Source organism: Triticum dicoccoides, chromosome 1A, assembly GCF_002162155.2.
Source record: "Triticum dicoccoides isolate Atlit2015 ecotype Zavitan chromosome 1A, WEW_v2.0, whole genome shotgun sequence".
In the NCBI taxonomy this organism is placed as follows: Eukaryota; Viridiplantae; Streptophyta; class Magnoliopsida; order Poales; family Poaceae; genus Triticum; species Triticum dicoccoides.
In genome coordinates, this window is record NC_041380.1 from 114,004,040 (window position 1) to 114,029,262 (window position 25,223).

The following is a 25,223-nucleotide window of genomic DNA, read 5'->3' on the forward strand; positions in this document are numbered from 1 at the left end:
ATCTTATCACTTTGGATTTTTTTTCTTTTTCCTTGCCAGACGTATTTTTTGTGTGTGTGCATTGGTGTTGGCTATGTGCATTCTAGCTATGCAGGGGCCGGGGTGTGTGCTCTTAGGGTTTGTTCCTCTTGATGGTCCTTTTTGAGCCAATAAAATCCACCCTTTATCGAAAAAATACACTTGTGATGACAAGTTGTAGTATTTTGTCTTCCAAACCTTTCTTAGTACTAACTTTGAAGTCTTGAACCTTTGTTTTTCTTTTACAAGACTGTGTGCTTTATGGAGATGGATATTGCAGTTGTAATTGAATTTCAGTATGTGGATTTGTGCTTTATGGAGCTGCTTCTTATATGAAATATTGTGTGCCGCAACTTGATACATCTCATTTTTGAAGCCAAACTATGTGTGGGTTTATCAACAATTCTTGCCAAAATGACAGCCAAACATCATGATATGGGAGTCATTGCAATTTACAAATCCTTGTAGCAGCCAAACAAGTTTTTTGCAATTGGATTTTCATTTCAACCGAATGAAATCCTAACATAGATTTCATTTCGTTTCTACCACATGAAATGAGGAGTGTCAAACGAGTTGTAAAGAAAGTACAGTCCTATGTCATGCATCTCCAAATCCAAGCTTCTTCGATCTCACAGTAGAATTGGATCGGGCTGGTACTTGAATTCAGGCAAATCCTGGAGCCTGCAAGGAAAATAAATGCCACCCATTTAATCTTGTCTGTTTGGTTAAGGATTGCACCACATAACAATGAAAATACAGTGCCGTCCAAAACAGGTTAAGAACAATAAAATAGTAATTAAATTTAGACAGGTGTTCTTTTGCAACAGAGAGTTGAGGGCAATACATTACACGTACCTTTGCCTGACTTTGAGGATACCAGTGCCGAGTTGCATGGGTATGCCCATGATGATGCATTCACTAACTCCCTCTATCTGATCCTCGCGACCAGCGTACGAAGCGTTGAAGAGATGCTCCGAAGCTCTCTCGAATGAAGACAGCATCAGCACGCTGCTTTTCATCTTCGCGATGCCGCCAGCCGTGATGCCCAAAATTTCGCCCTGCGAAACCGGCAGCATATGCACAGTTATTAATCATCCTTGAGGCAGATGGATGGATGATTAAAATGGTGATCAGTGTAAGATGATTCTACAAACCTTGTATGTCATCAGGTCTGCCAGAAGCATCATATGTCTCAGATCAATCATCATGTTGTTATTTTCAAAGGTATACCGAATTTCATCAATGATAGATCTCCTTGCAGCTTCAATTCCAAGTGTTTTGTTCACTTCCAAAATGTGGTTACTTTTTGTTCTCTTAGCATCAACTCCAGGAGTACCCAAAACTTTCATGAGGTTTGTTCTGCATTAAAAAATTGTTTGATTGGCATATTATCATCTCAGACTAGCATTGAAGAAGTCACAGTGATTCTTATAAACAACTTACAGAAGCAATAAATAAGAATCCTTACCCTTCAACCAACAGGTTGTATCTGTCGAAAGTTCCATCGCGTCTTAAAACAGGGTTGACAACAGCTCTTTCAACACTTGAAATGCCCTGCATTGATCAATAGGAAGGTCAGCTACATCATCATAATGGAAGAAAATTTACGTCATACTTCGTTTACCTTTACAATCAGTTTTGGAAGCATCGATTTGAGATTGTGCAGCTCAAGCTGAAGTTTGGACTTATCTTTTCCAGTTGGATATATTCTCAACCCGGCTTCATCGATGACACGAACATGCTGTAAATATGATATATCATAAATACAATTGCAGAGAAAATATTGGGCACATTACGCAACCACAGAGCTTTGTTTACCTCAGACTTTAACTTTATTTTTGGATCATTTAGTATTGAAAACTGCACAGTGTCAGAAGAGATTCCCATGTACCCTTCTGTGCGCTGCATATCGAGTTCAACAACCAAATATGGCTGGTTTGATTTTAAGACAATCTTTATGGCTGCTGCCACCTGTTGAACATAACAAGGTTTGTCGTCAAGTTGAGTGCTTCCTTACAAAAGTTATCTGTTATGCCGGGGTTTCAACCTCCTTTTCGAAGAAAAAAATGCACAGGGCATATAGCATGCGCAGATCTTTTTCTTCATTTTGAGTTCATGCAAAAGCACATGACTAGACAAACTAAAACATTCAACAATCTCGGCTCAAACCAACATATGCAAATTCACACATAATAATGCAAGACTTGTTATATTAAACTAACAAATTGTAAACATTATCTATACATAGCTCATAAAACACATACATGAATATTTTTATAATATATTTGCTAGACAGCCAAACAACAAATCGAAGATTTTGCATCCATAGCAAAGCCCAAAGATTGATGAAGTGCATGTATATTTAATGCCTGGGAGAATGTCAAATGACAATTCTTTGTAACTATGAATGCACTAAATTTATGTGACATGTTTAACAATACCCAGAGCAAAATGCAAGCACACAAACTTCCTTTAAGTGCATATACAAATTCAAAAGAATATAATTATCTGAATAACTTACCTCACCCAGCACTACTTTCTCAATTGAACGTTTCACTTTGGCTGCAAACAACTCATCCTGCTCAGACAAAAGTTCTGTGGTGATAATTGGTGTGCTTATCTTTTTAACAGCACTGATGATTTCCTTAATGCGGGGAACTCCAAGAGTAACATCTTTGTTGTTCTTAAGGAAACAAATCTTTGAAGGATATTGAACTGTAGTAGATTCAACGTCCTATATTTATATTTCTGCATTTTGTATGCCATAGAGCCCTACCATATCAACAGTAACCATAAAACTTCTTTGTATGTATTGTTGAAATTTTTTATCATACTCATTAGATAATAAATCATAGTAGCCCCCTAATGATAAGTTTCAGAAAATAAACTTCCGCATCATTAACATGCCACAATGACTATACCATTTTATTTAAATACAAAGTAAAGGAAGGATACTCATGCTAGCTACTCCTGCAAAATGGAAGGTTTTCAATGTCATTTGGGTCCCAGGCTCTCCAATACTCTGTGCCCCAATTGCCCCAATTGATGCTCCTGCTTCGATTATTTTTGAGTGATAACGAGATAAGCAAGTGTCCAAGAAAACCTGTGCCAGGAAAAAGGATATAATAATCATATAGCAGAACTACAGAAGAACAAAATGCACAAACAAACTGATAAAAAAATCCTTGTACCCTGGTTATTTAAAATTGTTCGTCACAAGAATGCCACTGTTTCTACCCACAGGCCGACTTTTATAGGGCTCTCATTGGTCAGCATTTGGTGGACTAGAATGAGATAGTCCTAAAGGTTGCAGATGTGCAGATAACTATAGACCATGACCTTAATAAAATGCCACTGTTTCTACCCACAGGCCGACTTTCGAAGGGCTTTGATGTTTTTAGAAATGCAGTCACTTAATAACCACAACAATATAACGTTACCAAAACGATCTACTTGATGGAACATTTTACTGCACAAAATCTAGTTTCATCTTGCAGATACACAATCATAGGCGACGTGCTTAAGATTACAGTAGTTTGGTAAAATAATGATGATTTAGTACATGCAAGATTTTATACACACCTGCAGTTGTTTCGCGGATATGCCAGAAATATCAGCAGCAACGCGTTCTTCAATGCTAGAGTCCCTCTTTCCCACACGATCTTCATCTAGTTGAAGCGCTCTCCTTGTGCTTCTAAGCATTTTGATGCGGTCCTCAAAGAATTTTGTTAACATCTCCTTGAACTTATCGCTACAACCACCAGATGAGGCATCTTGTCCGGAGAGCTTATCATTAAAGATTTGCAAGATTAACTCTGGAGATAACGTGTCATGTCCCCTTTGCGGACATGTGGCCTACAAAGTTAAATCGTCACCGATCAATGCTCAGAGCACAAGGAACCCTTATCTTCGTCAACCTAAGAAAGTATTCATGCATGTTAAAACTAACCATGACTTTCATAAACAATTGGTCCAAATTTAAGGGACGACCACCTTTTCCTTCCATCTTTACAGGATCCATACCATCATCTCCATAGACAAACTGAACAATACCGCCGCTAGCGTTACGGACAGTCTGATCATAGAAAACTGAGAGATCTTCAAGACCCTTCATTAGTCTGCGGGACATATATCCAGTTTCTGCTGTTTTTACCTATGATTACAAATTTAAGCAACCATAACAAAAGAAGCTGAGATAGAGTACAAATTTGGAGACATGCAAGTATGGAACCAAAAGATGGTCTAGGTTTAGACATACCGCTGTGTCAACAAGACCTTCCCGTCCACCCATCGTATGGAAGAAAAACTCAGTAGCAGTCAAACCCGTATAGAAGGAATTAGCAACAAAACCTTTCGCCTGCCAATGAATGACATAATAATAACTTACCCGAAGAGAACATACATTTGCACTGTAAAAATATGCTGATTTCATGCACTGAATACAAATAAAATGGCAGTTGCCACGAGTAGAAGGTAAAAAGTTGCTGCAACAGAGATAAATATACATGTAGAATAATTCAGACTAAAAATTTCCTATCATGTAATAGCGTATGGAAAATACTACCGCTACTGCAAAACAAATGGCAACATTTATCAATATCATCGAGAGAACACAATGTTCGAAAATATCATCCAATGTACACGCCGTACAAGTCATCCTCAAAGTCAATGGGATATTTAAATTTATGCATCTTAGTGATGGTACTGAGCTAATCTTGACCTGAAAGTCCCCTTTCTACAAGATATCACGCAATAGAATTGACGGACCATCCTCAACAAGCAAACTTTTGCCTCACCATTCAGCAAAGTTTTAGGTGTCGTAGTATATGGCATATGAAAAGGAGCTGATATCAATTAAGGAGTGCTCAGTTAGGAAGTTACATAAGAACATAAGATGGCAGTGTGTGGTTTCAGTATGTTCATAACATTTGCAGAACTTCTTTTATTGGAACAGAATTAGGGATAGCCAACACAAGAAATGGTTGCCTGAGCAAATCATATTTTTAAGACCTGTTCTTACCGCAGGGGTCTTTGAATTAATAGGAAAGTGGGGAAGTGTTCGATCTATAAAACCGTTTGGGGCACGGCGTCCTCCAACTGATTGTTGTCCAACACATACAACCATCTGACTAATATTGATTGGAGAACCTTTAGATCCACACTGAGACATAATCAATGGGCTGTTCCTCCAGTGAAGCGTACTCATACAATCCTGAAAAATAAGTTCCAACTCAAGTCACTCAATACACAAGTATGGTGAAGTCAAAATGGACATACTGGGTTAGTCACTGGACTGAATTAATGCATCCATCAATTTTTTCACTAAAGCCTCACTTAAAATTAGGCTAGTGATGAGAACATCCATACAAGAGAATTTAACTCAGTAACACTGCATAGTTGTGATGATTTACCTCTAAAACGCACCTAAAGTGTGTTACCTTGTATTAGAGAAACCGCTAAATAAGGCGACAAGTACACAAAGCCACCAAGTGACTGCAACCTAACATAGAAGCTAAAAAGCAAGCAAGGAAAAACAAAACTGCCTAGCTAATAAAAACAGAGAAACAGAGAAGAGGTTTTCACATAAAAAAAGGAAGGTTTGAATTTCAGGAGGTCTGGCATGTGCAAAGTTGTGATAATTTCCAAAATTTCTTTAACAAATATAATACTGAAAGGCGGTCATCCTTCACTGACACTATATTTTGAACTTGTATACTATATGCAATACAACAAGAAGGATCAGATTCAGATTAGAGATAATTCACAAGCTAATTGGTTAACTTACATCTCCGGCCGTTTCTCTTAAATTATTTAGAACACAAGATATCTGAGACTCCAGTGTTTGAGCTCTGTTGCAACCAAGTTGCGGTATGAGGTCACCTTTGGAATATAGGGCAATAAGCTCATGGCATTTTTCATACCCTATATCTATTGTTATTTTCTTTTTCTGATTTAAACTTTCTCCTGGTTGGACATCATCCACACCAATTGAGAAACCATGATTCCCTATAAATCTTGCACTGCAGGTGAAAAGTATGCAACATGGATCAGAACAATATTTCATGCACTTCTTTTAGCGGAAAAAATTTCACATACTAATTTACATACTAATTTCACACAACAATTTGGCAACATGACGCGAGTGAGCAACTATAATTCAGAACCTGAAAAAATCCAATGAGACAGACAGATATATGAAGAAATTGGGCAAAGTTTTCACCAAGCATGATCTCTGAAACCTAAATGAGATATAAAATGGATAGACAACTTAAACCTAGACAGACGCCACCGCCCTAGTCCCAATCTCATCTTCCTCCCGTGATCCTCCTCTTTCCGTGACCCTAGCCGGCCACCGCCACCCTCCTCCCGATCTCTCTCTCCTCGCCACTCCCGGAGGCCACTGCCGGACAAGGCCGCGCAGCGCCCATGATGGGGGCGGCGGGGATTTGATCCCCAGCGGTCTCATGGGCCACCTATGGGAGATCCTCTCCGGGGAGGCGGGTGGTCGTCGCTGGACCATCGAGCGCGGCAGCCAGGATGGAGTCCCCTGGTCGGGCGGCGGCAGCGGTCGCCTCCATGGCCGGAGGGTCAATGGGGATCGGTCTCCGGCGTGCTCTCAAGCGATGGTTGGTGGTCATGGATCTGATCCCCGTTCAGATCCGTCGTGGTGTGGCCCTTGGCCAGCCAGCGGCGTGTGGAGGGTCGGTGAGGTGCGGCTGGAGGTCCTCTACCGACGTTTCGGCGGCTGCGTGCATCTTCACGGCGTGGCTCCACGCGGATGCAGTCAGCTGCGGAGTCGGGTAGCACGGATGCCGGTGAAAATCATCCCAACTTCGGCCATGGCGGACGATGGCGCCGTCTTTGACGTCGTTTTCTTGTCGAGGCGTCATCGTTGCAGTCTGTGTCAGCTCGCTCGGGCTGCTTCAGGGGAAAGCCTAGATCCGGGTCTTGCGGATCGGATGATATCACCGCTTTTGATGTCGTTTTCCTTCCTGGGGGCATCGTTTTGGAGGAGGTGCTGGATGGAGGGGCCAAAAGGTGGAGTGGCGTTGCATGTACTGCATCGACCATGGTGGGTCTTGGCGGTGTGGCGCAGTTGAGTCTCGGCGATGGATGCATGTGGATGTATGCACGCAGGGTGGTGACGCTGTCTGGCGTCGACGGCTATTGGGCCTCGCAAGGTCAATGCATTGATCCCCTCCTGAAGATGGGACGGCGGAAGATGGTGGTGGCGGATTCTAGAGAGTGTGCATGTGGTGCATGCTAAGGGTCTGCTAGACTGGTTGGTGCTCTCAGCTCTCTGTGGGGCGGCTTGGCGAGGCCATCGGGTTGGATGGTGTATGTTGGTGCCAGGTCAAGGCACATCATCAAGCTTGTAGGGGTGTAGCAACAAAGGTCGCCAGAAAGATGGCATGTATTTGTTCTGTCAGGTTCTATTGAATGGATAGAGTAGGTTACAATAGATAGATATCAACTAACTACCTAGCCTATTTCCTGGTGGACTCCTAGACTCCTGGTGCGGCGCATGAGAGAGAGGCCAACGTGACAGGTTGATAAGTTGTTTGACACCCTCCCTTAATCACAACTTCATCAAGTTGAGATTATGTTTGAAATCTTCAAAGCTTCTAGTAGGCAAAGGTTTTGTGAACCCATTTGCAATTTGATCTCTGGAGTGCACAAAACGAATCTCAAGTTGCTTCTTGGCAACCCTTTCTCTCACAAAGTGAAAGTCTATCTCAATGTGCTTTATCCTGGCATGAAAAACTGGATTAGCAGAGAGATAGGTAGCACCTAGATTGTCACACTATAAACATGGAGGTTGAGTGCCTCTAACACCAAGTTCCCTCAAAATGGATTGTAGCCAGATAATCTCTGCTGTTGCATTTGCCAGTGCCTTATATTCTGCCTCTGTACTGGATCTAGAGACAGTAGCTTGCTTTCTTGCACACCACGATATTAAGTTGGGACCAAAAAATACTGCAAAACCACCAGTAGACCGCCTATCATCCAGGCAACCTGCCCAATCAGAGTCTAAAAAGGCACTGACAAGTGTAGATGGTGACTTACTGAAATTGAGACCAACATTAAGAGTGTTCTTGACATATCTAACAATCCGTTTTGCAGCAGTCAAATGAACTGTGGTGGGTGCATGGAGGAATTGGCAAACTTTGTTGACAGCAAAAGAAATATCAGGCTTAGTAAGTGTTAAATATTGAAGTGCACCTACTAGGCTTCTGTACCTTGTACTATCATCTGGACTTAGGGGCTGCCCTTCTGTAAGTGACAATTTTTCTGAACTTGACAAAGGAGTGGGTGAGGGTTTACAACCTTGCAGACCAGCTTTCTTTACCAAATCTGTTGCATACTTTTCCTGAGAGAGATGAAGTCCATCCTCATGTCTCTTTACCTCAATCCCTAGAAAATAGTGCAAGTCTCCAAGATCCTTAAGAGCAAACTCAGTGTTGAGATCCTTTAACAGTCCTGTAATGGCCTCATCTGATAAACTCGTGACAATAATATCATCAACGTATATGAGTACAAATATGTATGTATTGTACTTGTTGTAAATAAACAGTGAGGTGTCAGACTTAGAAGGAGCAAAGCCAAGTGTTTGCATTTTGTGACTGAGGCGTGAGTACCATGCCCTTGGAGCTTGTTTCAACCAATACAGTGACTTGTCAAGTTTGCACACATAAGAAGGTTTATTTTTGTTCACAAACCCAGGAGGTTGCTTCATGTACACTTCCTCTTCCAGAACACCATGGAGGAACGCGCTCTGCACGTCTAGCTGTCTCAGACTCCAGCCCCTGGAAACGGCAATGGACAGAACAAGACGAATAGTGGCAGCTTTTACAACAGGACTAAACGTGTCCTCATAGTCTATGTCATATCGTTGTTTAAAACCCTTTGCAACGAGTCTAGCTTTGTAACGATCAATTGTTCCATCAGATTTTCTCTTAATTCTGAATACCCATTTGCAGTCAATAAGATTTTTACCTTGTCTTGGAGGAACCAAATGCCACGTTTTATTTTTCTGCAATGCTACAAATTCTTCATTCATAGCCTTCTTCTACTTTTCATCTTTTAGTGCTGCTTCAAACGTGTGCGGCTCACCTGGCTCACCTGTAGAACACACCATGCCATATTTTGTCACATGTTTATAATCAATAGGCTGTATTACTCCTTTTTGCAAACGTGTACGGCGAGGAGATGATGTAGCAGCAGTTGGTGGCACAGACGATCCCGCAGCAGATCCTGAGACAGCAGCAGCAGCGGGACCTGTGCGTGCTGGATCTTCTGCGGCGGGTGGTGAAGACGCAGACGTTGCAGCAGTCATAGAAGATCCCGCCCCGCAGAGCTCATCATGGGCGCATGATGGCAGGAGCGGGCCATCGACGCAGGGTCTCGCGCCTGTCAGGGCAGCGCCTGTCGGACGGCGCAAGTCGCGCCTTTTGTAGCAGATCGACTGGGTCGGGAACCGGGACCCAGCCGCAGGACGCCACGTGTCAGCGTCTGGTTGGCGCGGGGCGGGGAAGGCCGCCTCCCCAGCCGCGGGACGCCGCGTGGTTGGCTTGGAGGAGTCGCGCGCTGGATCCCGTCCGACCGCACCTGGCGAGGCCGTTGGCGCGGATTCTGGTGCAGATCCACCTGGCCAGTCTGGCGACTCTGGTGTTACGGCATATCTCTCTCAAGGTAGTTTTGGTGATTGATGACAACATGTTTGCGGACTAATCTTGTGCTTTGTATAATTCACAGATTCTCCCCTGGCACGAGACGTTTTATTCCCCTCGGAGTGTATTTCAAGACGGTGTAGCTCTTTCGTTTCTTTCTCGGTGGACTAGTTGCGTAGAGGGCACCGTACTATCAAGAGGGTCCGCTGGGGTTTTACTTGGGTGAAATCATCACGTACACATCAGCTTCTCACCCTCTGTGCATCTCCATTCCATTGAAGAGATCTCTCGCCTCTTCCTTGTCTTGTCTGGGTCCAAGCGGTAGTACCGCACACCCAGCGGTAGTACCGCTGAGGAGCCAAGTGGTAGTACCGCTCCACAGTGGTAGTACCGTCCGTGGCTCCACAGTAGTAGTATCGCTGGGGGCCTGGCACCTCCGCCTTGTCCTCAGCATCTTTGAGAGATTCTCTCTCTCACGCGCGCCCTAGCGGTAGTACCGCACTGCCCGCGGTAATACGGCCGAAGGGTCACAAGCGGCAGTACCGCTCCACAGCGATAGTACCGCCCGTGACCCCGCCGCCATAGTACCGCTGGTCAGTCTGGCTCCTACCGCCTCGATTCGAGAGGTCTTTTTCTCGTGTCGGGTTTTGTGGCACTAGTTGCGGTTGTAGAGGTGGTAGTACCGTTCCAGGAGCGGTAGTACCGCCCCTATCACCGCGGCAGTACCGCCCCTACCACCGCGGTAGTACCGCGTTTGGGTCTTTTCCCTACTAGTCTCCTCAGCGTGGCAGTACCGCTGGATGGCGCGGCAGTACCGTTGTCCTGGCGGTAGTACCGCCCCCTCTCAGCGGTAGTACCGCCCTGTGTGGGGCTGGTTGGTGGGGGCAACGGGATTGTTGCCCCCACTATAAAAGGGAGTCCCCTTCTTCTCTCTCACTTACCTCTTCCTCCCCCAAGCTACATTTATTGCTCAAGCTCCATTAAATGCTCCAAGCTCCATTTTCGCCCGATCTATCTCTCTAGCCAATCAAACTTGTTGATTTGCTCGGGAGTGGTTGAGAAGGCCCCGATCTACACTTCCACCAAGGGATTTTCGATTCCCCCACTCATCCCTAGCGGATCTTGTTACTCTTGGGTGTTTGAGCACCCTAGACGGTTGAGGTCACCATGGAGCCATAGTCCATTGTGGTGAAGCTTCGTGGTCTTGTTGGGAGCCTCCGATTAAGTTGTGGAGATTGCCCCAACCTTGTTTGTAAAGGTTCGGTCGCCGCCTTTGTAACGCCCCGAGACTGATGTGCCAGGTGTCTTTCAGTTATTCGCTGTCGTTGCCATGTCATTTGCTTGCGTGTTGCATCTTGCCATGTCATCATGTGCATTGCATCATCATGTTTTTCAAAACTTGCATCCATCCCGGTCTCCTCGTTCCTTCTGTTGTCCGTTCTGAGCCCAGACACACTTGCACGCGCCCGCGGCATGTCCGAAATATTATTTTATAAGTGGCCGGAAAATGTTCTCGGAATGGGATGAGAGTTGGCGTGCGGTCTTGTTATAGTGTAGGTAGACCGCCTACCAAGTTTCATCACAATCGGAGTTCGTTTGACGCCCCAACGATTAACTATAGCGACATTATAGTCGGTCTAACGTCGGACGTTTTCGGTCTCCGGAAACAGATGCCGGACCCTCTCTCTCTCTTCTCCCCCTCGCAGTCTCGCCACAGCCCCCCCCCTAATCCATCCTCCTTCCCCTCTTCGCTTCCGGAGTTGTCTGATGCGACCGCACGGTCTGAAACCCTCTCTGCTCAGTGCATCAAACCCCCTCGCGCGCGCATCCGAAAAGTTGTCCCGGACCCGACCCGGGCAGTCGTCACCGTTGGATCCAGAACATCCCCAAACATCTACAAAACGTCTCCGTTTTCTTATTTGGACTCCCTAGATATTTTATCCGCGATCGTCCGTTTGCGATCGTAGGGTCGAGATAGCCCCTAACCTAATATCCACCTGCTATATATGTATCAGTCCAACCCTAAAATCAAGGAAAGCTGTCCCATCCTTCCTCCTCGCGCCGCCACTTGCCAACTCCCACATCGGGATCCTCCCTGATCCCCTCGTCCACCTCGTTTTCCCCGTCGCTCCAATCAGGGCCTCCCCTGCCTTCCCGATCCATCCATCCTTCCAACCACCAGACAGCGCTCGATCCAGGTTGGATCGAGGCCTCGACCTCGCAGGCCGCCGCAGGCCGCGCCCTCCGTCGACTCGGCTGCCGGCGACCATGTCCAGGACCAGGTCGCCCCTCTCCCTGCTCTCCCACTCTCCGTTTCCTTCCCTGGCTTCTCTCCTCTCTACCTCACCCCTCGTTCTCTCCCTGTACCAGGTACAGGAGTTCACCTGCAACCCCGCCGGCGTCAAGGAGAAGCTTCGTTGCCGGAGCGCTGCCGCCGGTGGCCACCTCCATCAGGGATGCCATGGACGCCCGCCCTGCAGGAGCTTCGTCCGTTCCTCTGCCTCGTTGCAGTCGCCCTCTTCTGCGACGAGCACCACGCGCCGCCGTGTTTCTTCTACAAGGCCAGCTCCACCGAGCCGAAGAACATCCTCGCGCCGCTGGAGCTCCATCCCCGCACCCAGACCCGCCAGATCCCGCCGTCCCAGCACCTCCTTGCCGTCCCCTCGCCTGAAGTCGCCGCGCCATGGCCCTCTGCCTCGCCTCTGTTCCTTTCGAAGGAGGTAGACGACGCGTCCGGCCGGCTTCGTTGACCCGGCCTCCTGTGCCAGATCGCTCGGCCTGCATACATCCGGGTGGGCCTCAGCCTGCTGCGTCCTGCATTGGCCTCTTCCACCGACCTGGGCCATAGCCCATGGTGAGAAATCCCCCTCCCAGCGCCTGTTCCTGTTAGGCCCGCGACTGGATTCGGCCCAGCGTGTTTTTATTTCCCTGTTGCGATTTTAGCTTTTTATTCCTGAGACTGCAGTTTTACAGAAAAGACCCTCATGTTCATGCATATAATAACTCACAATTCGTGCATCGGTTTAAAATGATTTATATATGAAACTTGCTCAGAATTTTGTCTAGTTTAATAATATGTCATTTTCATCCATGTTTAAAACGCTGTTTGTTTAAATTTGCCCCTATGCCATGCTAAAATGGTTTAATTCATAACTAAATAACCGTAACTCGGAATTTAATAAACTTTATATGTAAATGGGGTAGAAAAATGCCTAGTTTAACATGGTGACCTTTATTTGCATGTTAAACAACTCTAAAATTGTGTTTAGGGCAGAACAGTACCAAATCTATAATATGCTCATGAGGAGTTTCCAGAATTGTTGTTCGTTGCTTCCGGCCTCATTTAACCTTGACTAGATAGGTAGTTTTCATTTGCTTCACCTCTTGCCATGCTAACAACATTTAATCTTGTTGGGTACATAAACGAGAGAGAACTAAATAAGTCACGTGGTGTTTCGTCAATATGCAACGGAGTTGCATATTGAGCTTCACTTAATTTGTAGTATTGCTTGTGCATTTTGCCATGCCATGCTTCATTAAACCGGACATGCATCATGCTTGATTGTGCATCGTGCCATGTTTATGTGGTGGTTGTTTTACTATGTTGTTTGCTTCTTTCCGGTGTTACTTCTTCGGGTTGGTTCCGTTAACGTCGCGTTTGTGAGGACCCGTTCGTCCACGTCCGTTTGTCTTCTTCATGGACTCGTTCTTCTTCCTTGCGGGATTTCAGGCAAGATGATCATACCCTCGAAATCACTTCTATATTTGCTTGCTAGTTGCTCGCTCTTTTGCTATGCCTATGCTGCGATACCTACCACTTGCTTATCATGCCTCCTATATTGTTGAACCAAGCCTCTAACCCACCTTGTCCTAGCAAACCATTGTTTGGCTATGTTACCGCTTTGCTCAGCCCCTCTTATAGCGTTGTTAGTTGCAGGTGAAGATTGAAGTTTGTTCCTTGTTGGAACATGGAGATGTTGTTCCTTGTTGGAACATGTTTACTTGTTGGGATATCACAATATATCTTATTTAATTAATGCATCTATATACTTGGTAAAGGGTGGAAGGCTCGGCCTTATGCCTGGTGTGTTGTTCCACTCTTGCCGCCCTAGTTTCCGTCATATCGGTGTTATGTTCCCGGATTTTGCGTTCCTTACAAGGTTGGGTAATAATGGGAACCCCTTGACAGTTCGCCTTAAGTAAAGCTCTTCCAGCAATGCCCAACATTGGTTTTACCATTTTGCCACCTAGCCTTTTCTTTTCCCTTGGGAGTCGCGCTCTTGAGGGTCATCATTATTTTACCCCCCCCCCGGGCCAGTGCTCCTTTGAGTGTTGGTCCGAACTAGAGTCCTATGCAGCACCCCCTCGGGGAAACTCGAGGTTTGGTTTTAGTTGTATGGAGCGCTCATCTGAGTGTGCCCTGAGAAAGAGATATGTGCAGCTCCTATCGGGATTTGTCGGCACATTCGGGCGGTGTTGCTGGTTTAGTTTTACCCTGTCGAAATGTCTTGTTGTACCGGGATACCGAGCCTGATCGGAATGTCTCGGGAGGAGGTCTATTCCTTCGTTGACCGTGAGAGCTTGTGATGGGCTAAGTTGGGACACCCCTGCAGGGATTTGAACTTTCGAAAGCCGTGCCCGCGGTTATGGGCAGATGGGAATTTGTTAATGTCCGATTGTAGATAACTTGAACCTTAACCTAATTAAAATGAGTCAACCGCGTGTGTAACCGTGATGGTCTCTTTCCGGCGGAGTCCGGGAAGTGAACACGGTTGTTGGAGTTATGCTTGACGTAGGTTGTTCTAGGATCACTTCTTGATCATACTTTTATCGACCGTGCTTTGCCTTCTCTTCTCGCTCTCATTTGCGTATGTTAGCCACCATATATGCTAGTCGCTTGCTGCAGCTCCACCTCATACCTTTACCTTTCCCATAAGCTTAAATAGTCTTGATCGCGAGGGTGCGAGATTGCTGAGTCCCTGTGGCTCACAAATACTTTCAAAACCAGTTTGCAGGTGCCGATGAGTCCGTGGAGATGACGCAACCAAGCTCAGGAGGAGCTCGTTGAAGATCTTGTCCTTTGTGTTGTTTCGTTCTAGTTGATCAGTAGTGGATCCCAGTTGGGGTCGATCGGGGACCTTTGTCGCATTTGGGGTTCATCTTTTATTTTGGTTCCATAGTCGGACCTTGATTGTATTTGGATGTTGTAATGCTTTATTCATGTAATTGTGTGAAGTGGCGATTGTAAGCCAACCATGTATCTCTTTCCCTTATGTATTACATGGGTTGTGTGAAGATTACCTCACTTGCGACATTGCTTTCAATGCGGTTATGCCTCCAAGTCGTGCTTCGACACGTGGGAGATATAGACGCATCGAGGGCGTTACAAGTTGGTAATCAGAGCCTTCCCCGACCTTAGGAGCCCCATTGCTTGATCGTTATTAGCGGCCGGGTTGTGTCTAGAAAAATGTTTTGAGTCATTTAGGAATTATATATCGGAGAGTTTAGGGATTCTTTTTACTTCCCAGTCTCCTCATCGCTCTGGTAAGGCATCCTGACGTAGAGTTTTGACTCTTCTCTTCTCAAATTTCACTAAAAAAAATTTAGGATCACGCGGGTATCTTGGAATCGTTCCGATGGTTTTATGATGAGAACATTGTCTTGGTGCCTCCTGTCAGGGGTTTTTGTGGAAGTGTCCCGGGGAGTTGAGCTCTGAGGTGTTGTCGTCATAATTTTATCGTTGCAGTTCTGGAATACTTGAGTTTAGTACGCCGACATCGAAAATCTCTTTTATGTATTTCGTTGGTGAGATAACCTCGACGCACTGGGGCGGGAGTTCGGGAGTATTGCCATAACTTGTATAACGGATGCTTTTCGAAGGTTGAGGTAGATGATTTCCAAAGGTTTCTTGGTTATGTGTTGAAGGATGGATACAGCTGGATGTAGGATTTGTTAGTTTGGGTGAGATATTATGCTTCCCCTGTATCCCCAACACCTGATTGCATAACCGGAAAGGTTCGGGAGTTTCATAAGTGGGAATTCAAGTAGCTCTTAGGATATCTTTCCGACAGATGTATGATATGAAATTGGGGTTCGACGTCTAGTGGTCCGCCTATCCACGGTCGGTTTTACAGTGGTCTCGTTGTGTCTTAAAGAGTCCTTGGCTATGTCGACTCGGGGACGCTTCGTATGTCATGTGCACTGCCTTGTACATGATGGTGCTGTACGATCGAGCCTGTGTAGCCCCACCACGAAAACTTCGGACGAAACCTCTATCATATGTTTGTTCCGGCTTATTTTGCAAGCCAATCCTTTGTTTTGTTTTGAGTTGTGGTATTCGAGTTTCTTCAATGTCAAGTGTTGATTCCATACCTTCCCCAAATGGTGTTCTCATACTCCGATGTGAATACTAATCCTTCTCGATACGATAATCGAGATTGTTATGCCAATCTTGTTCTACCGGGGTGTCTCTCTTCAAGTGGATCCGATCACTTCAACATTCACAAGATCAATTATCAGTTCTTCTCAATGTTGTTTGTTTCATCCGTCCCAAGCTGCCTTTGTTTTTTCCCACCCACCCAATCCCTTTTCTTCAAGGATTCAGATTTCTTAATCAAGTATCCATCTTATTGATGCGAGGCCTTTTCATTCCTTTTCCGTCAATATCCTTATCCGATGATTCTCATGAAGATTCTAACGGAGCTTCAAGTTCGTCACTCTTCACTCGTTTTCCTCTCCGATGGAACAAATTCAAGCTTTTGGCGTTGATCATACCCTTTTTCCTTGTTTTAAATACCTTCTCATGCCGGTGCACCTCTTAATCATCCACTCCTTGCTATTCTTTTGTTCCGGAGTGCTCAAGATATCTCGAAGATTCATGTTTCTACTCTGCTTTCGTTCAAGATCTTTTGAGGATGTTTATCTCATTCAAGCTATTTAACTCAACCGGTGCAACCTCTCTTTCAAATCATTCAACGGTGTTTTATTTGAGTGGGCCCTAACCCACAGGTCTTTTCCCAGGATCTTACCTGACTCTTCCTATTTTCCCGGAGCTATCCTCAAAATTTCCTTTCGAAGTTTGACGTAAGTATGATTTATCATCAGTTAAATGCCTTTCTCCAAGATCTTTCAAATTCATTTCATTGTTGATTCAAATTTTATATTCTTCTTTATTCCGGAGTACTCAATAATTCTTGGTGGTGTTCCTCGTCGTCATTCTCGGATTTGAAGACCGAAGAAGAATTTCTCTCAATCTCGTTCTTTCCTCTTCAGGATTCATGGTGCTAGCTTTATACCATTCTCTCATAATTATTTTCGGTTGTGAGAATTCTTTTCACCTATCCGGAGCAATTCAGGAGCCTTTTCAGTTTGTTCATCCAGAGCCCATCATCTAAGATTTATTCATTCTCAGCTTTCAGCTATCATTCTCCAAATTTTACCGGTGCTTCGTTCAAGTGATCTTTAATCGGCTCGTGATCTCTTCGTTCTCATGTATCTAAATCCTCTCAAGTATCCTCGTTCATTTCATAATTCTTCCCGGTGTTTCTCTATCTTTCCTTTGGTCATTTTAATTCTAACGGTGGTTCATTCAAGATTTCTCTTCCTTGTTTATCATATCAATTCATTCGTTGTTCCAAATCCCACCGGCGGTTCCATCAAGTCCTTATCAAGTTATCGATATCTCTCTTAATCTTTTCTACGAGAATAAGTAGTGTGCCAAATCCGTTGATTGTCATTAATTTAATTGGTGAAGGATAAGCATAATGTAATTCTTATTCTTGATTCTCCTATATGGTTAATTCCTTTTTCTGGAGTGGTTCATCATACATATTATGGGTTTCAATAGCTCATCTTTCTTTCCCGGAGTTCCAAGCTCTCGCAATTATGTTATCACGGAGATCTATCTAAATCTTTACAAGGTTTCACCTTGTGCTTTCAACTTCTCTTTCTTTTTGTTGGATCATACTTTTGTTACCGGAGTTCTTCATGGGGGTTCTACATGATGGTTCTTTAAGGATTTAACTCCTTCTCGAAGGGTTCGTCAAGATTCTTTTCAGAGGAGCTCAAGCATTCTTCTTCTTGTAATCCGGAGTTCTATTCTTTCAACCGTATCATTGGAGATGGTATTATGTCATTCTTGATAATTTGAATTCATGTTTCTTGATTCACATGTTGTCATGAATGAGATATTTCAAATCCATCAATCTCGTCATTGGAGTTATCTTGGGTTATATTTCACCTAAAGCCTTCCCTAAGGATTGTTGCTATCTATGGTGTTTAGAAATGACCCAAGTTATTCATTTATCCTCCCGGTGAAATAAGTTTCTCGTCTCCTCGTTCATATCAATCCAATTCCTTTTTCCGTGAGTGGCAGGTTGTCACCTCATAATTTGAGTTGTATTCCATAAGACCATATCAACCTTATCATTTTCGTTGTTGGTTTTCCAACAACTCCGTTCAACCCTTCTCCTAAAGATGCCTTTTCAGGCTCTTTTGTAACAGAAGTTGGCATTGTCTTCTACATTCGTTTGTCTCAATTATCTTTACTCTACTCTTTCGTTCCAGAGGCATTGTGATGTTGCTCTCTGCAACCCATCTTCTTGTTTTGTCAGGATCGTGTTCTTTTCGCCCTTATCCTTTTAACCGGAGTGTCGTGCCTGCTTTTCGAATTTTTCCCATTCTGCCAAGTTTTGCCTCCCTCCTCAGACGGAGTGCTGCTCAAATTATATATCATTCTTAATCCTTCTCTATCTTGTTTTAACCGGAGTGGTTTCAATAGACATCTTGCCCTTCAACCTCAAGGTTTTTCGCAATATTCTTTGTCCCTCTTTTCTAACGGAGTGTTTTCAAATTTGTCATCTTCGTTATTCTTTTTCTTGAAATGACTTAACCTTTTCAAGGTTCTTTGGTCTCACTCGTTTGTCAAAGAAGCAACTTAGTTTTACCTCTTCTCTTTCTCTTCCGTTTTCCCTCCGGTGCCATTCTAGATCTCGGGACGAGATCCTCTCGTCGTGGTGGAGTGTTGTAACGCCCCGAGACCGATGTGCCAGGTGTCTTTCAGTTATTCGCTGTCGTTGCCATGTCATTTGCTTGCGTGTTGCATCTTTCCATGTCATCATGTGCATTGCATCATCATGTTTTTCAAAACTTGCATCCGTCCCGGTCTCCTCGTTCCTTCCGTTGTCCGTTCTGAGCCCAGACACACTTGCACGCGCCCGCGGCATGTCCGAAATATTATTTTATAAGTGGCCGGAAAATGTTCTCGAAATGGGATGAGAGTTGGCGTGCGGTCTTGTTATAGTGTAGGTAGACCGCCTACCAAGTTTCATCACAATCGGAGTTCGTTTGACGCCCCAACGATTAACTATAGCGACATTATAGTCGGTCTAACGTTGGACGCTTCCGGTCTCCGGAAACAGATGTCGGGCCCTCTCTCTCTCTTCTCCCCCTCGCAGTCTCGCCACAGCCCCCCTAATCCATCCTCCTTCCCCTCTTCGCTTCCGGAGTTGTCCGATGCGACCGCACGGTCCGAAACCCTCTCTGCTCAGTGCATCAAACGCCCTCACGCGCGCGTCCAAAAAGTTGTTCCGGACCCGACCCGGGCAGTCGTCACCGTTGGATCCAGAACATCCCCAAACATGTACAAAACGTCTCCGTTTTCTTATTTGGACTCCCTAGATATTTTATCCGCGATCGTCCGTTTGCGATCGTAGGGTCGAGATAGCCCCTAACCTAATATCCACCTGCTATATATGTATCAGTCCAACCCTAAAATCAAGGAAAGCTGTCCCATCCTTCCTCCTCGCGCCGCCACTTGCCAACTCCCACATCGGGATCCTCCCTGATCCCCTCGTCCACCTCGTTTTCCCCGTCGCTCCAATCAGGGCCTCCCCTGCCTTCCCGATCCATCCATCCTTCCAACCACCAGACAGCGCTCAATCCAGGTTGGATCGAGGCCTCGACCTCGCAGGCCGCCGCAGGCCGCGCCCTCCGTCGACTCGGCTGCCGGCGACCATGTCCAGGACCAGGTCGCCCCTCTCCCTGCTCTCCCACTCTCCGTTTCCTTCCCTGGCTTCTCTCCTCTCTACCTCACCCCTCGTTCTCTCCCTGTACCAGGTACAGGAGTTCACCTGCAACCCCGCCGGCGTCAAGGAGAAGCTTCGTTGCCGGAGCGCTGCCGCCGGTGGCCACCTCCATCAGGGATGCCATGGACACCCGCCCTGCAGGAGCTTCGTCCGTTCCTCTGCCTCGTTGCAGTCGCCCTCTTCTGCGACGAGCACCACGCGCCGCCGTGTTTCTTCTACAAGGCCAGCTCCACCGAGCCGAAGAACATCCTCGCGCCGCTGGAGCTCCATCCCCGCACCCAGACCCGCCAGATCCCGCCGTCCCAGCACCTCCTTGCCGTCCCCTCGCCTGAAGTCGTCGCGCCATGGCCCTCTGCCTCGCCTCTGTTCCTTTCGAAGGAGGTAGACGACGCGTCCGGCCGGCTTCGTTGACCCGGCCTCGTTCGGCCTCCCGTGCCAGATCGCTCGGCCTGCATACATCCGGGTGGGCCTCAGCCTGCTGCGTCCTGCATTGGCCTCTTCCACCGACCTGGGCCATAGCCCATGGTGAGAAATCCCCCTCCCAGTGCCTGTTCCTGTTAGGCCCGCGACTGGATTCGGCCCAGCGTGTTTTTATTTCCCTGTTGCGATTTTAGCTTTTTATTCCTGAGACTGCAGTTTTACAGAAAAGACCCTCATGTTCATGCATATAATAACTCACAATTCGTGCATCGGTTTAAAATGATTTATATATGAAACTTGCTCAGAATTTTGTCTAGTTTAATAATATGTCATTTTCATCCATGTTTAAAATGCTGTTTGTTTAAATTTGCCCCTATGCCATGCTAAAATGGTTTAATTCATAACTAAATAACCGTAACTCGGAATTTAATAAACTTTATATGTAAATGGGGTAGAAAAATGCCTAGTTTAACATGGTGACCTTATTGCATGTTAAACAACTCTAAAATTGTGTTTAGGGCAGAATAGTACCAAATCTATAATATGCTCATGAGGAGTTTCCGGAATTGTTGTTCGTTGCTTCCGGCCTCATTTAACCTTGACTAGATAGGTAGTTTTCATTTGCTTCACCTCTTGCCATGCTAACAACATTTAATCTTGTTGGGTACATAAACGAGAGAGAACTAAATAAGTCACGTGGTGTTTCGTCAATATGCAACGGAGTTGCATATTGAGCTTCACTTAATTTGTAGTATTGCTTGTGCATTTTGCCATGCCATGCTTCATTAAACCGGACATGCATCATGCTTGATTGTGCATCATGCCATATTTATGTGGTGGTTGTTTTACTATGTTGTTTGCTTCTTTCCGGTGTTACTTCTTCGGGTTGGTTCCGTTAACGTCGCGTTTGTGAGGACCCGTTCGTCTATGTCCGTTTGTCTTCTTCATGGACTCGTTCTTCTTCCTTGCGGGATTTCAGGCAAGATGATCATACCCTCGAAATCACTTCTATCTTTGCTTGCTAGTTGCTCGCTTTTTTGCTATGCCTATGCTGCGATACCTACCACTTGCTTATCATGCCTCCTATATTGTTGAACCAAGCCTCTAACCCACCTTGTCCTAGCAAACCATTGTTTGGCTATGTTACCGCTTTGCTCAGCCCCTCTTATAGCGTTGTTAGTTGCAGGTGAAGATTGAAGTTTGTTCCTTGTTGGAACATGGAGATGTTGTTCCTTGTTGGAACATGTTTACTTGTTGGGATATCACAATATATCTTATTTAATTAATGCATCTATATACTTGGTAAAGGGTGGAAGGCTCGGCCTTATGCCTGGTGTGTTGTTCCACTCTTGCCGCCCTAGTTTCCGTCATATCGGTGTTATGTTCCCGGATTTTGCGTTCCTTACGCGGTTGGGTAATAATGGGAACCCCTTGACAGTTCGCCTTAAGTAAAGCTCTTCCAGCAATGCCCAACATTGGTTTTACCATTTTGCCACCTAGCCTTTTTCTTTTCCCTTGGGAGTCGCGCTCCTGAGGGTCATCATTATTTTACCCCCCCGGGCGAGTGCTCCTCTGAGTGTTGGTCCGAACTAGAGTCCTGTGCAGCGCCCCCTCGGGGAAACTCGAGGTTTGGTTTTAGTTGTATGGAGCGCTCATCTGAGTGTGCCCCGAGAAAGAGATATGTGCAGCTCCTATCGGGATTTGTCGGCACATTCGGGCGGTGTTGCTGGTTTAGTTTTACCCTGTCGAAATGTCTTGTTGTACCGGGATACCGAGCCTGATCGGAATGTCTCGGGAGGAGGTCTATTCCTTCGTTGACCGTGAGAGCTTGTGATGGGCTAAGTTGGGACACCCCTGCAGGGATTTGAACTTTTGAAAGCCGTGCCCGCGGTTATGGGCAGATGGGAATTTGTTAATGTCCGGTTGTAGATAACTTGAACCTTAACCTAATTAAAATGAGTCAACCGCGTGTGTAACCGTGATGGTCTCTTTCCGGCAGAGTCCGGGAAGTGAACACGGTTGTTGGAGTTATGCTTGACGTAGGTTGTTCTAGAATCACTTCTTGATCATACTTTTATCGACCGTGCTTTGCCTTCTCTTCTCGCTCTCATTTGCGTATGTTAGCCACCATATATGCTAGTCGCTTGCTGCAGCTCCACCTCATACCTTTACCTTTCCCATAAGCTTAAATAGTCTTGATCGCGAGGGTGCGAGATTGCTGAGTCCCTGTGGCTCACAGATACTTCCAAAACCAGTTTGCAGGTGCCGATGAGTCCGTGCAGATGACGCAACCAAGCTCAGGAGGAGCTCGTTGAAGATCTTGTCCTTTGTGTTGTTTCGTTCTAGTTGATCAGTAGTGGATCCCAGTTGGGGTCGATCAGGGACCTTTGTCGCATTTGGGGTTCTTCTTTTATTTTGGTTCCGTAGTCGGACCTTGATTGTATTTGGATGTTGTAATGCTTTATTCATGTAATTGTGTGAAGTGGCGATTGTAAGCCAACTATTTATCTCTTTCCCTTATGTATTACATGGGTTGTGTGAAGATTACCTCACTTGCGACATTGCTTTCAATGCGGTTATGCCTCTAAGTCGTGCTTCGACACGTGGGAGATATAGCCGCATCGAGGGCGTTACAATTCAAGGGCACCAATAGTGGAATCACGGCATCTCGCATTGTGTGAGGGCGTGAGGAGAATACGGTGGCCCTAGTGGCTTCTTGGGGAGCATTGTGCCTCCACACCGCTCCAACGGAGACGTACTTCCCCTCAAAAGGAAGGAACTTCAGTAACACATCCTCGTCTTCACCGGATCCACTCTTGGTTATCTCTTACCTTTACTTGTGCAAACTCTTTAGTGTTTCTTCCCGTGCTTGCTTGTATGCTTGTTGTTATTGCATCATATAGGTTACTCACCTAGTTGCACATCTAGACAACCTACTTTGATGCAAAGTTTAATTTGGTAAAGAAAAGTAAAAATTGGTAGTTGCATATTCACCCCCCCTCTAGTCAACCATATCGATCCTTTCAATTGGTATCAGAGCCTCGTCTCTTTATTAAGGACTTTACCATCCAAAGAGTATGGTTGATACCGTAGACGGTGTGGAGGAACACTCCCGTGTGAATCCGATCTCGTCTACGGGAGATGGGGGAACGCCGGTCTCTCGTGAGGAGTTCAATGTGGCCTTGGAGACATTGAAAACCTCCATGACGACCGAAGTTGAAAGCATGTTTACTAAATTTCTTGAGGGGCTTAAACTATCCACCGCACCGTTGAAAGTGGGTAACCCCGCCAACAAGGTGACGGATGCTATCCCCGACAAGGGGGAAGCTAGTAGTGAAAAGGCTCCTTCTTCTAGTGGTAAGAATGGCACCGGCATCTTTGCCCATGTGGAACCACCACTTGTTTATGGTGGACCGGTTCCTTCTACTCATTTGAATCATGCCGGTCCTCCCCCTAAGATTGTGAAAAATGAGGATTTTGATTCTTGGGTTTACCGCTTTAAACGTCATTTAAATCATGTGAACACTAACCTTTGGAGAATCATTGAAGAAGGGTTCTATCCACATGATCCAAGCAACTTCACTCCTCGGGAAGCCGCGGATAATCAATTCAATGAGAATGCTCTCTTCATCATTCAAGATGCAATTCCACCCGAAGACCTACCTCATCTTCGTCCCTTCGCCTTGGCTAAAGATGCATGGCATTGTGTTGTCTCTCTCTACTGGGGAAGCGCAAGCATTCAACGCTCCAATTATGAAGTGGTACAAGATGAGGCCGATGAGTTTGCAATGAAAGAAGATGAAGAACCTCATGAGCTTTATGGAGAGTAACCAAACTCGCGGTCTCACTACGAGATCACGGGAGCAAGGACACGGATGACAATTGGATTAAGCGTAAATTCCTCAAGGCAATGATGCCCTATCACAAGGCCATGTCCTCCGTCATCCGTCAAAGACCGGACTTCCACACTTTGACCTCAAGCGAAGTGTTGAATGAGTTTGTGGCCATGAACATTTTGGACAAGACCGCCAACAATGTGGTGCTCCGTTCTCAACAGGCAAAGAAGCCTAACCTTGCATTGAAGGCCAAGCTCACCGTGGAAGAAGAAGAAGAGGAAGAAGAGGAGAGCAACCCCGAAGATACGAAGTATGCATATCATGGACACATGGCACTTGCTTCAAGGCAATTTTGGAGCAAGAAAAACTCGAGGCCAAACTTTAGCAAAAACAACTCGAGTGGCACAAGGGGCAAGCAACGTGTAAGGACTTGCTACAATTGCGGTAATGTGAGTCATTTCATTGCGGAATGCCCGTATGAGAAGAGGGAAGACAATGGTGGCAAGCTCATCCGAAAGGACAAGGCCAAGTCGTTCCCCAACAAGAACAACTTCATCAAGAAGACTCCTCCGAAGGCCTTGGTTGTGCAAGAAGAGTACAATGAGGATGATGACGATGATGAAGATGATGAGTCGGTTTCCATGGCCTCCGTTGCCATTGCAACAACGTCACGGGTGTCTCTCTTCGACTCACCCAATGAGAGCATCACCGCCAAGTGCCTCATGGCTACAGCCACCAACAAGGTAACCCCCAACATCAAAACTACCTTCATTAATCATCCTTCCCCGACAGATAGCATTAATGAACTTGAGGGAGCTAATGCGGAGGCTAACGAGTTTGAGGCCTTTATGGGCAAACTCAAGGGAAAATCCAAGAAGCACTTTGTTGCTCTCTTGGAACAACTTGGTGAAGCCAATGACATGATCGAGGCTCACGAAGACACCATCTCTAAGATGGAAGGGCATAGTCGTGACTATGCCGATGAGATTTCGGATCTTTCCAATGCTCTTGAGAAAGAGCGTGGTCTTCGTTTGGCTCTTGAGGAGTCACACAACGTTGATCATGGTAAGTTAAAGAAAGATTATGATCATGTCCTCATTGTTTCTCGTGTGCTAAATTCCGAGAAGGCCAAACTCGGGGTTGATCTTGCTAGACTCAAAGAGGAGTTTGATATACTTGACAAGGCCCACAAG

General features: G+C 45.7%; 1 protein-coding gene across 1 annotated transcript in view; it reads right to left on the reverse strand.

Annotated features, from left to right (window-relative positions):
* Positions 1-424: 424 nt before the first annotated feature.
* Positions 425-25,223, reverse strand: part of LOC119351954 (DNA-directed RNA polymerase III subunit 1-like) — a 61,054-nt gene continuing 36,255 nt past the window's right edge. The window contains exons 15-27 of the mRNA XM_037618719.1: positions 5,804-6,038; positions 5,039-5,230; positions 4,277-4,375; positions 3,968-4,171; positions 3,601-3,873; positions 2,974-3,121; positions 2,540-2,691; positions 1,837-1,989; positions 1,643-1,759; positions 1,487-1,572; positions 1,173-1,377; positions 874-1,076; positions 425-699 (exon numbers count right to left, since the gene is read on the reverse strand). Coding sequence (XP_037474616.1) covers positions 648-699; positions 874-1,076; positions 1,173-1,377; positions 1,487-1,572; positions 1,643-1,759; positions 1,837-1,989; positions 2,540-2,691; positions 2,974-3,121; positions 3,601-3,873; positions 3,968-4,171; positions 4,277-4,375; positions 5,039-5,230; positions 5,804-6,038 — 2,119 coding nt within the window. The 3' untranslated portion in view covers positions 425-647. The remainder of the gene's footprint in view (positions 700-873; positions 1,077-1,172; positions 1,378-1,486; positions 1,573-1,642; positions 1,760-1,836; positions 1,990-2,539; positions 2,692-2,973; positions 3,122-3,600; positions 3,874-3,967; positions 4,172-4,276; positions 4,376-5,038; positions 5,231-5,803; positions 6,039-25,223) is intronic.